The following is a 12,888-nucleotide window of genomic DNA, read 5'->3' as shown; positions in this document are numbered from 1 at the left end:
CTTTTTACCTTAGTATCAGTACAATTCAAGGTACCACAAAAGACTTGCTGTCAATATTAATTAAATATTGATAACCTGTGTTCTGTTTCCCCACTGTAATTACAGAACGATTTTTTTTCTGATTAGATGCATGTATAAGCTACTATTGTGACCACTTAATTCTCTAGAATAAAGGGACTACACTGTAGAATTTTTACCAACTTTTTTTTTTTTAACCAGCTAAGCAAACCTTCCCTTTTCAAAAGGCTTTCTTAATATAGGCATTCCTAGCTTGAGAAACCAATGAATTACCTAATGCAATGATAATTTTTGCAAATAAGAGTTCCAGTTAATATGTATTTGTAGTAGGGCTGGAAAATATGGTTGAATAGCACATTTTTTTCTTCTGTAATCTTCATGCTTTCGTATTGTAGAGTGCTTGTTCTGGATGCAGGAAGGCTTCTAGAATATGATACACCAAATAATTTGTTACAACGAAAAGGTGCCTTTTCTGAAATGGCTGCAAAGGCTGGAATAACAAGATAAAGAAAACTAATGAAGATAAGAATTCCTTATACTGATAAACGCTCAAAAGATATTTGGCATTCCTGATGTGATGAAATAATTAACTTCCTTGTAAGCTCTTGACAACATTGCTTTTTACTACAACTACAATCTGTATATATTGATCAGCTTTCTGAAATTAATTTTGTTTTCATACAAATCACTTTTTTGATCATCTTGGCACTGGACCACAATGAAGCAGTAATTTTCATGGCGTATTTTAAATATTGCACTAGTAAAGGTGGATTTAAAAGAAATCTTGCTGTTCACAGCGTTTTAATTAAGAAATAGTGCTTAATTAGATTGCTTGGATGTTATGCCCATTTAGTTAATACATTTTTATATGATTGTGAATATATAAAAACTCAGGTTTGCTTATTGTGTGACCAGAGAGGCAGATCCCCCTTGATGCTGGTTTTTAGGACATACATATTTATTTGCTTTGGTAATAGCACAAAATTATTACCAAAATTGTAGCAAAATTATATTTGCTTATACGTTGGTAATTCCTGATGCAACGAACTTGCCATGGCAAGTTGATTTTTATCTTGACTTTGTGATTTTTGAGTAACTGAAAAATGATTTCAAACAGCTGAAAAACGCGCAAAAATAATTGAGCATTACAAAACCAGATTGTGAAGAATCCCATGAAAACGGGGTCAGGCGCAGCTATTTGCCAGTAGATCTTAATGCAAACCTCAGTGCTATTTAATGCTGCACAAAAGGTTATTCATGTTTACTCAAAGTGTCAGTTAATCGTGCCTGTGCTTCTGTAGGCCATGTGAATATTACCTTTTTTACTATACATCCTAAGAATCTCCAAATTGAATACCAATGGTGGGGAGGAATGGATTAAAAGCAGAAGAGGATGGGATGAGAACTGCAAACTGGTGAGGAAGATGAAAAACATGCTCAAGTGACCTTGCAGCTGTGATGACAAAGCCTGGAGAGTAGGAAAATACATGTATCATACCTACTGCTGTTAATCCTGTATCTTTGACAACCAACGCATCCACGTACAGATAACACAGGTGTTTGGTAGACTTGGAGGCACCCTATCGGACATGCTTGAGCTCCCTGCCTTGGGACAGAGATCAAAGCACAGTGAAGATCAGAGCACGGTGGTAAACTACACCTGTGTGAACCCTTGATACATGAACAGGCATCAACAGCAGGCCTGTGATCCTCTAGCATGGACCGAGCTTAGCAGTGCCTGCATCCCTGTGTGTGTGCGTCTGCCCGAGTGGTGCTTTGGGGATCCCCCACAGCTGGCTGGGTAACAAATGTACTCTTTGCATTTCAGCCCTGGGTCTGTGGGCATCCTTGCTGCCTGCTGGTGCTGACTCACACCACCAACTGAAGTAAGCAAACCCAAGTTTGCAGTTTTAGAAAGGTGGTGAGAAAGGAGGGAGACTTTCTGAAGAGATTTCCTCAAAGATGTGGTTCTACTACAGTGAAGGTAAAAAAAAAACTTCTCTGTGCCTTCCTGACAGCAAAACAAAAAGTCTTCCTACATTTAAGACAGTACTACATAGTTTAATTGGCTACAAAACACAACTAAATATACTACAGCTTGCACAAAGCTATTAGGAGAATATAATGATTTTAGAACCCATTAGGAACAACCCAAACCAGGTAATTACAGTTTTCTGACAGTTCCGGAGAGATGAAGTTCCTCAGGAGAGAGATCAGCTACTTGCTTTTCACCTTCTTTTCCTCTTTTCTCCACCTGAGGCCAGCAGTGGCTTTACAATAGAGCAGAACCTTCCATCCAGACATTTAATTTCTTTGGCCACATTTGAAGTGCCCTGGGCAGGCTCTTCTTGGGTCCTCATCTCTTAGCCACCTTCACACTCCCCACCAAACCCACTCTTTCCTGGAAGAATAAGAGGAGGAACTGGAAAGGACCAAAGTGGGTGCTATTCATCAACGGGTCAGCATATTTTAGGCTTTATGCTAGGATAGGTAAAAACTTCAGCACTCAGAAACCAACTCCTTTCACAAGGTGCACAGAAAATAGTCTGAGGGACTATTACCACACATCAGTGTGTGGTAATTTTACTTACTTAGGTGGACAGATTTCTATACTTACTGGTGGACTGGTATTTGGAGAAAGCTGCAGAATGAGTAATTGCTAAGTCTGAGAGAAAACAGCTTTAGGGTAGGCAGGAAAAGTCAATTTGCAGCAGGAGCATCACCCAGCACCTGCAGTCTCTACTGTCATCACAAGTCTGATGTCAAAGACAGAGACTAACTCTAAGAAATGAAGAGGAGGGATCATGTGGCTCTGGTGGACGTTCCCTATGTCCAGTCTGCAGCTGCTGACCAACACAGGGAAGGTCTGTTCCTGCCCAGTGTCCTGTGATCCAGGAGGCAACATACAAGGAACATAAGAGTAGGAATGGTGGGAGCTGCTGCCACTCCCACAGGAGCAAGATCATCATCACTGCTTGGCCCCCTCTTCCCCTTTGACTAGGGTTTCATGACGTATTAGCATTTCTGCATCCCTCCCAGTCACTCCTTGCTTTCCCCTGTACCAACATGCAATCCTTTTTCTCAGTTCTGTTCATCCACCCAGAATTGCAGCTTCAGGAGCCAGAGATTTTTCCTTCCCACCCCAGTTCCTAATACTCTTTGTCTCTTCCTAGAAAAGATCTGTCACTCCAGGCCTTAGAAACCCTTTGACAAATTGGAAGATTATAATCTCATCCTCTAAGCTCCAAAGGAATTCAAGGAAGAAATAGAAAAATACTGCTGTTAAAGTATTTTGCCAATAAATTGAGACAACAGATTGAAAGGACAGAAAATGCTTTTAATAAAAACATTTTAAAAGGTTACTTGTAAAATGCATTTCACCGTCTGCACTTAGAAACAAGTTCAGGAACATACAATTAGTGAGGCACCTTATGCTTTCAGACTTTCAACTCACAATACAAGCTTTAGCTACATAGATTTGTTACACATCTAACACCACAGGAACCATACTCAGAATTAAAGGACAGTTTGTAGAAAGATTTCAGCCTTCAAATATCAATTTGTTTAAACAGAGAATTTTGATAAACAGTATGTGTGCATACCTGGAAATGTCCATTTAGTACAGTGTTCTACTTATCTAAAATGTGATGGTTTGTGCCAAAATACAGTACTAAGATCAAATAAATAACTTGACCACAGAATTCAGAAAAGTTACCTAATAAATAAGGATGCATTGAGAGATATCCAATGTACAGTAACTTATTTACTAAAATAATCTGTATCGAAATCTGAACGAATAAATACCCTTTTGTGAAATTTTCACAAGTAAACAACTTACCCTTCCCTTGCAATTCCCAGATTAACACCAGAGGTTGCTTTTAATTATTAAACTCCTCCATACTGAAGGACTATGCTAAAGAAAAAAAGTACTTCATTTATTTGCATTTAAGAGCTTAACAGTTTAAAGTTACTCCCACGCTTCTGCATAACTTGTCCCGAAATTGCAAAAATCTTTTAGTTTTAGCTCAACTGCAACATTTCAATGCACTGCATAAAATGAACAGCTGCATTAAAAAACAACAAAAAAACCTACTGAACACCTACTAAAACTCCAGTACACTTTGACATGAATTTTTAGCAGGATAGAAAAAAGGCCACAATGACTCCAAATACTTTGGAATATATGTTGAATTATGTATATACACATGTATGTCTGCAACGTAAAGGCCCCAAACAGCAACTGCATGTGAGAACTGTATTGTATATTGGCATTCATCCATGATTTCACTGAAGAGACTTCTTTCAACTCAGGAGTTTTAGTTATATTCACCATCCCTTAGGACCCACTTTTTTTTAATTAACTGTACAAATTTTCTTTTGAATACGTTATCACAGTACTGGATGTCCCATACAGATGTAAAGGCAGGGTCACTTTCAAATAGATACAAAGGAAGAAAAAATCCTCAAAAATTCACTTTGGTTTTCAACTCAGTGAAATTAAACAGATGTTAGCAATATTGTGGGAGTCCTCTGTGAAGTTAAATAATACTGAAGGAATTGTTGCATGCAACTAAGATTCAATTTAAGAGGTTTTTAATAGGATTACTTCAAGCATATGTTTAGAGTATAGCTACTCAATTATGCTGATGCAACCATTTGAAAAGGCAAGTGCCGTAAATCAGATCTACCACCAGGAGAACAATAAACCTATTTTAAAATGGTTCTTAGTTAAGCTACAGATCTAAGCCCCACAGTTCATATCTTGGCACACTTAACACAATTATTTTTGAAGCATTAAAAAATGCTTAGATCACCTGTTACTAGACCTTACCTGATTAAGACTGCATTGATGGATGAAGAGACAGGTCTTACCCTGAATGAAGTGTTTTCACTGCAGAGTTCTAAACATAAATTCATCTGGCCCTTTCAGTATTAACTCTTCATAAAAAGCAGAACTGTCACCAACTTTCTTTTGTATCAACTTTTTTTTTCTTCCTCATGCATTTGCTAGATAGGTGGGTGGCGAAATATTTGCTGCTACCTCAAATCCTGAGTTACAGGCTATGCTTACTTCCCAAAAGAACAGCTACAATCTCTAATCTACATTCAGTTTAGAGTGGGGATATGACAAAACTTAAACCAAAGATACTATCTATCCAAAGTATAGACTTGGATGATTTTTCACTTACTAAGGGAACTAGACTTCATCCACGTGGTCCCTTCTGCCCCACACTTTCTCTCTGACAACAGCACAGTTGGGAGGTACTCAAGGGGAAAGATACCACACACCAGGAAGTGTGCAACAATGAAATTCATGTTGGTCAAATTTAAGGGAATATATACAGATGTAACTTTAAGATACCTAAAAATAAAATTACCACAATTTTCAAATAAGATGGGGAGAGGTATAAGGAGTTGATGATATGCACTTGTTCCCTGTTGAGAATGTAAGTGGTATGACAGCAGCACTTATGTGTTAACCATCAAGAACAGATCACGAAGTTAGCCCTTGGAGACACACTAAATAACTGTACATTAGCAAGAGCTAAATTTCTTAGCATGGCGTGACTGAAACATGAGGCAGGAACTTGCCACTTGATTTCAGTAATACTGTTATGCTGTTATGAACAGCAGAAGAATCAACTGAGTGTGTAAATCTCATTCAAGCTGCAACATGCCTTTTAGAAAGGTTCCTAAATGCTCAAATAACTCAATTTAATAAATAAATTTCAGCTCAAGACTACTAGTGCTATGTGTGTTAACACTGCTTCACATTCTTCCAAAGTAAATATATTTGATGTGGGAACACCTACAGCATAATGCCGTATTATTTCTAAGCTTTGGTCACACTCTCTTTATATTCAATTTTTCAACAAACACCTCTTTAGGATTTGCTAATAAAATTAGCAAGAAAATGTGGGTGTGTCATCATTAGCATTTTCATCTTATATCCAGTCTACAAGCAAACACAGGACACTTCAGAACTTTGAAAACCACTCATACCTTTGAAGTAAGGTCTAGTTTTAACACAGGCATCCAGCAGCACGAACTGGAAGTGATAAAAAAAATGATCATTATATGGCTAAGATTAGGCTCCACTGTCAGTCAGATAAGTACGCACCATCAGGGTATGCTTTTTAAGAGATGGAATGCAACGGGAAAGAGTTTATCTTCAGTTAAAATTAGTCTTCCTGTAAATGCTTATTAGGAATTTCTATAGCACTGACTTGGAGAGGCCAGGACCCACCAACAATTCCTGCCTGGATAGCTACACCCATTACAACCGCTAGGTCAGGGTCTACAGAGGTGTTAGGTTCCTTCCCAAAGAAATCCCGAATAACTTTGCGTATTTTAGGAATCCGGGTGGAGCCCCCAACTAACACAATTTCATCCACTTCGGTTTTGTGTAGGTGCCCTTCCTTCAACACCTGTTCAATGGGCACAAGAATCTTCTCAAAAAGGTCCTCATTCAATACATCAAATAGTTTCCTAGAGATTTCTCTTTCAAACACAACTTTGACAAAGTCATTTTTTCCATTTGAAACATCTCCAAGATCTTCCAGGTCTTTTGTTTTCTGTGAAGGCTTGTCTGTATGAGCAGCATTTTGTTTTACCTGACCTTCTGGAAGTTCTTTTGTAAGCTTTGTTTCTGGCATAGTCAACAACACCCTTAGTGTAGATGCCTCATGAACTGTCAAGTTTAATTTAACTGCTTCCACAGCCTGTCTGAGGCGATGTATTTCTTCTTTTCTTGATGGCAGAGAACCATATTTTTGATGGAGCTGATCGTATAAATGCTGCATCAACCTCTGATTAAAATCCTGTCCTCCGAGTTTGTTATTACCTAAAACACCAGAACAGAGAGGCATCAGACATTACCTTCAAAACTTCAGCAAGCAGCATGCGTCTTCTTGTACTGGGAGATGGTACTCAAGGGCTAAAACGATGATACTAAGACCGTAAGCACTGAGCAAGAGCTCAGAGAACTGGGGAAATAGACATAATTAACGTTCTACTGAAGGATACATGATGGATAATCATTTGCAGATTTTTTTTTATTTATCAGCTACTATGGAATCTATCCCTGTGAACATTTTTCCCTGGAACTGCCCTGTTAAGCTGTAACAGAGGAAAAAAAAAAGTGGTTGTTACCTCAATGGGAGTGTTCTCTGTAGACAAAAATATGTAACAAGAAAAGTCTGTAGCTGGTAGCCTATCATTGAAGTGCAATATCTCACAGTAAATTGTTTTCCCAGCTAAAATTCCTAGAATGCTTAAATTTCTCTGCCCAAAATTGACTTTTTTATTAGAAGCTACCAGAGTGCAGCATTATAGGAGTTAGTTTTAACATTTTCAAGTTACTCAGTGGCTTCATGCATTCACATGAAAAACAAGGCACTATTAAAGTAGATGGATACACTCTGAAAAAAGCAGAAAAAATGATAAAATGCAAGCAGTGAGCTTCAAGCTCTATTTAGAAGTATAGCTTATATTAGCCTTCAGAGAGAGAAGTATTCTGTATAGCCAATTTCCTTCTGAAAGATTATTTTCACACCACATTTCCAAAACCTTTCAAATAATTGTTCATGTTTTCCATTAAAAAATATTTTTAAAAATACCCTGCCAGTTTTCATCTGTGTTGAATAGTACTCTCAAAGTTTCCACCTTTTTGTTATGATTGAAAAGAGGAATTCACTTAATGGACATCCATCCAAATGGATAAGAATGAAGTAGCTGAGCATTTCTTGCTGTTCTGCTCTTACTGGACAGCGCAGCAGCTGACATTAACACTTGTTCATTTAAGGCAACACTGAAAGTAGCACTGCATCTCAGACCTGTCTGAATCCTGGTCACCCACAAAGCAGTTGTCTATTCACTCCAGTTTTACTAAATATTGCTTGCTTCCAGAAATCTTTGCCAAACAATGAATCATTTTGGCATATGCGTATTAAAAAAACACTTACTTCTGGGTTAACAGAACACAGTTTCCAAAGCCTACACAACTATGCTGGAGCTAAACGCAGAACAAGGACGTTCCAAAGCACCCATCAACAATTCAGTAAACACTCTCGGCTCAGACAAAGGTAACAGAAAGCTTTAGAACAAAGCAGTTTGTAATACACAGCAGCACTTGTACTAGTAGGCACAAAAATCAACAGCCACAGATAAAATTAATCCACAATGTATTACTTTGAGCCAGCTAAAAACTGAATCTCTCTTAACTGGTGAAAGCAGTTGCAAACCTAGTTTTATGTGAAGGGCAGTCGAGAACCCTTTGTGAGAGTGCTGTGTTTTAAATAACTTCCCTAATGGTGAATTCAGGTGCAGCTTTCTCTTCCCACTACCCCTTGTGAAAGTAAACCATTTTTCTCACCTGCCATGGCTCGTGTGAGGAACATCCCTCCCTGCTTGTTCAACAGAGAGACATCCAAAGTTCCTCCACCCAAATCCACCACCAGAACGTTAAACACATCAGCTTTGTGCAGTCCGTAAGCCATAGCTGCAGCTGTGGGTTCGTTGATTACTCTCAAGATTTCTAGCCCTAAAAAGAGCAAAGCAACAGTCACATAGACTAGAAAAACAGTTTTCACATCATAACATTTACCATTAGTTACTTTGTACTAAACGTAAGTGAAACGTGAAGGTAAGATAGTTCATCAAGTATTAGTGCTTAGAAAACTCTTTTCCTTATTTAAGCCTGAAGTAATACTACTTCAGTGTCAGGACGAAGGCATGAATCATGATCTTCCCAAACATGTTTTCTCCAGAGAAACCTTGCTAAGTAGATTTATTTCAGAACCTTTTATTTGTGTATAAGTTATGTCTAAGTGTGCTCTGTACATTCTATTTAGAGATTACCAAAAATACTATTTTCCTTGAGTAAGATTAGTTCTTCTAGCTACCTATATTTGCATTAGTCTACTGCATCTGTTGGTACTCAAGAGTTCTCTGCTATTCCTCACAATTGCTAGTAGTCATTGAAAAACAAGAACAAAAATCCATAGCCTTTACTGTTAGTGAAATAAATCTAAAGATAACCTTAAGGCTCCACGAAAGAAAATGCTAGGATAAAGAGACATCACCTGCAAGGTTAGCTGCCTTAACAGGTAGCATTCCGTTGCCTTTCATCAAACTCTGCTGGCACAGAGATGACTGCCTTCAAAATGGGCATACCAAGATTGTCTTCTGCCATTCTCTTCAATTTCAGTAGCAGCTGAGAGCCAATATGCTCTGGAGTGACATGAAAGGTTTCATTAGTTGTCACAGAAAATTCAGCTGATCCACCATTATTGAAAATCTAGGAGGAAAAAGCAACACAGCCCATTGGTAAGAAGTCCTTCTTACGCCCTTTCCCCCACTCCCACCAAACATTAGATTCCCATACAGTCTGTTTATTCTGGAAAAATATCAATGTAGTTTTGCCACTTCTTGAATCACTTTTATTCTTTGATTGTGAGTACTATGCAAAGCCTGCAACATAAAGGGTCGGAGTATATCCAGAGTACTGACAACTCCTTTGACCAGGTAAGATGCATTAAAAAAAAAAGTTAAGACCTAGCAACTACATAATCAACTTCAATGCTATGTGACAACAATGCATTCAATGATGAAAGTAATGCTTTTTAATCATTAAATTTACTGATAAAGCTTCCCACAAGTTCTTTGTTGAGAAAGGAAGCAAGGTATTGGAACAGATCCTCTTAAGAATACAGACTGCTTGCAGTAGCTGAAAATTAGTCTCTTTACAGAAAAAACTTCACCACAGCACCTGTGCTAAATTAATACAATATTCTTTTTTAGATAGCAGCTCTCAAGATCTGTTGCTTGTAAATTTAGCACTGAAAAGTACTAGGGAAAAATGCACTGGGACAGAGAATATGTTGACTTTTAGGCTTCTTTTTCCCCCCTTATATCAGAAATAAAATGAAGCTTCATTAAAGAACAGTTAGAATTTCAAGTTTAAGCTTATATTTTAAGACAAAGGAGAGTTACCCAGAAACACATTTCACAGTAGAGAATAGGGTCCTCTGGAAAATCACTGTCAACTCTCATGCAGCAGTACGCATCATACCCAGAGAAGGGAGAAGTAAACACTGGTGGAAGTCTTATGGTTTCCAGGCCTATCAGATTTAGCCAAATGACACAGGGTCAGAGAACCTGGTCACTTGTTGGTTATTGACTGAAGTTTTCTACACATTACTGCTTGCAGAGAAGTGATGAAGATGGCCGCTTACCTTAAACGGATACCTACTGCTTTCACTTTTCAGTTCTTCTGCAGTGAATATCTTCCCAATGAATCGCTTTGCATCGTATATAGTGTTCTGAGGATTCGAATCTGCCAGTTCCAGACCATCATACCCTACGTGCACATCCCTGTCAGTGAAGGACACTATGCTGGGTATGCTGTGGTGCCCGTTTTCATCTGCAATAACTTTCACCTGCCCCGTCCCAGGAAGAAAGACACCAACAGAGCAGTAAGTCGTGCCAAGATCAATCCCGATTACTTTTGGCGTAGGCATCGGTAAATACTGCTGGGCTAGATAGCCGGCTAACAGGAGCGCCAGGACAGCCGAGCCTGAAACACAGGGTTTAAAAGAAAAAAGGTCAACACATTACACATTACGTTTCATGCAGTTTTATTTCACGCCCCCAGTTTTATTATTTTATTATTTATTTAGCATTACCAGTTTTATTCATAGCCCCCAGGAGCACTTCGCACAGCCCCGAACCCCTCTCGTGAGGCACTAAACCAGCCCAGCCGCCCGGCCCCGGCCCGTACCCAGCACCGCCATCTGCCCCGCCATCGCCGGCTGCCGCACCGCCCGCCAGCGCCGACTGCTGACGGATCCTTCCGGGCCGCGCCCTACGCCAGGACTTGTAGTCCGCGCGTCTCGTACGCCCCGCAGATATATACCTGCTGTCCGGCGCGGCGGAACTACAGCTCCCAGGAGGAGCCGGGGCGCACCTCTTTCCGGCGGGCACGGGCCGATGGGAGCTGACTCTGCTCGGCGGCAGCGGAGGGGAGGAGCAAGGAGCGAGCGAGGGTGGCCCTGCCCGCGCGTGCGCGGCCCGGCTGGGTCGCGGTGCCTGCTGGGAGTGGTAGTTCCGCAGGCGGGCGGGCCTGCAGTAGTGCGAGAACCTAGTGATTGATCCAAGAAAGATGGATCTGTGCCTGAACTCCCCGTCTTCTATTCTTAAGTAGTGCATTAAGGGTCTGCTTCTTCTCAGCTCTGCTAAGCTCTGGTCTCATAAGAGGCGATAGATCCTCAGGTCCCTTCTGAGCAGGTCTCTGCTCAGGCAGAAATGGATGGCAAGAACTGGGCATTTTCCTCAGGCAGCTTAAGTCGGGTGTTTCCTAACTGGAAATATCCATAAACGAACAGCTGGTAGCAAACTGCACGTTGGGGGAAAACTTACACCAAGTTCTGTTGCACTCACCATCTCTAGTGCCTCTAGGGATGGGAAGGTGCATAACCTAAAACAATTCCAGGAGCTTACTTCTTACAAGCATCTATGTACCAAAAGTGGCACCACTTCAACTTAATAGTAAAAAACATATACATCCTGTGTTTATTGTTAACATAGTTACAGTGATATGGCTTGCTCTGTGCATGAGAAGGTGGAAACTCCTTCCTGAGGGAAGAGAAAGTTAACCCATCTTGGTGACTCATGATCTGTCTGGTTTTCTAATTATGCATCTAATGACTTTTCCAGACATTTGGAGTTGAATATTTCAATCAGCACGTTTAAGTGGCACCGTTGTGAAAGTGGCCATTCTGAAGTTATTTAAGTGGGGAAAACTCGTAAAGATTGCTCACAGCATTTCTTCACTCATATGACTCAATAGCTGGCACTTTGTATTTATGCAGCTGCTGATGGTAAGCAGGCAAAATGAATGGATTTAGTGAAAACGGGGCATATGCTGAAACTGGGGGTTGCTGATAATTTTGATATTTGGTAGTAACCAGTGCTTTAGTACATAGGGACCATCTGAAATCTCATACTTCTGAAGGCTGCTATGTACAGGTATTTGTTAAAAATACTGTGACAAAACCTCATTTTGGAGATTTCAACTTTTCTAAAGCAGAGGCCAGGCTTTGTTTTTATCCTCAAGGTTAAAACTGAGAGGCATTGGGTTCACTTGATCAGGTACATGCTGCAGGACAGAATTCACACTCCCTCTCCTACATCCTTCCATCCCATTTGTTCAGAGTAAAGCTGCCCAGTCAATGCAGTGTGTCAGTCAAAGCTTCCCTACGTACTCCAGCTCCCCGGAGGCCTCTCTGTTCCCTGCAGAATTACACAACACAGGCCACCTGCCTGGGAGTCAAACCAAGGAGAGCCTCGCTGCTCACTGCAGCAAACATATTGCACCAGAATCTTCTTCAGGAAACACCTTCCTCCCTGTAGCTGTTTTCGGCTTTTGTGTAATTGAAGACTGGATCCAGCCTACTTACTCTGTAGTCCCTTGACTGCAACATTTGATCTTCAGCACTAGTGGTCAGACGAAGTCCCGAAGTGCCTCATTTTTCTCCTACATCTTTTCCATGACATATCAGGGCCTGCTCATGGATATTCCTGCATCTACAGAAAGATGCCTGACTTCTCATGCATCTGCAAAATAGGCAGAAATAGTCCTAGAGAGTTTGTGTTTGTTTTCTGGGGCATTACCAGAGTGTCTTCTGGATCAAGTCCTTAGTATCAATTATATTAAAACCAGCTTGTATTATTATTATTATTATTTATTTATTTATTTATTATTATTTTATTATTTACCCTCACAGAGCTCTTGTACAGAAGGGTGAAATCTGTTTTCATTTTCTTCCCTTCTCTCAGCACAAGCTGCACTCAGTGTTGTTAAGAAGCAGA

The 12,888-nt window shown here is 40.0% G+C and overlaps 2 protein-coding genes across 6 annotated transcripts in view; one reads left to right on the top strand and one right to left on the bottom strand.

The window, feature by feature from the left end:
* LOC118245127 (multidrug resistance-associated protein 1-like) overlaps positions 1-800 on the top strand; it is a 35,700-nt gene extending 34,900 nt beyond the window's left edge. For all 5 annotated transcript variants that reach the window (XM_035540809.2, XM_035540810.2, XM_050708254.1 and 2 more), the window contains one exon: positions 414-800. In XM_035540809.2, coding sequence (XP_035396702.1) covers positions 414-525 — 112 coding nt within the window. In that variant the 3' untranslated portion in view covers positions 526-800. The remainder of the gene's footprint in view (positions 1-413) is intronic.
* Positions 801-3,334: 2,534 nt separating this feature from the next.
* HSPA13 (heat shock protein family A (Hsp70) member 13) lies at positions 3,335-10,915 on the bottom strand. Its single transcript, XM_035540814.2, is given in 6 exon segments — positions 3,335-6,862; positions 8,393-8,560; positions 9,102-9,123; positions 9,125-9,316; positions 10,254-10,594; positions 10,799-10,915. Coding segments are annotated over 6 exon segments (1,410 nt in total). The 5' UTR covers positions 10,824-10,915; the 3' UTR covers positions 3,335-6,200.
* Between the last annotated feature and the right edge of the window lie 1,973 nt (positions 10,916-12,888).

The sequence above is a fragment of the Cygnus atratus genome, chromosome 1 (assembly GCF_013377495.2).
Source record: "Cygnus atratus isolate AKBS03 ecotype Queensland, Australia chromosome 1, CAtr_DNAZoo_HiC_assembly, whole genome shotgun sequence".
NCBI classification, from domain to species: Eukaryota; Metazoa; Chordata; class Aves; order Anseriformes; family Anatidae; genus Cygnus; species Cygnus atratus.
Note: the sequence above shows the minus strand (reverse complement) of the source record. Positions and strands in the feature narration are given on the sequence as shown.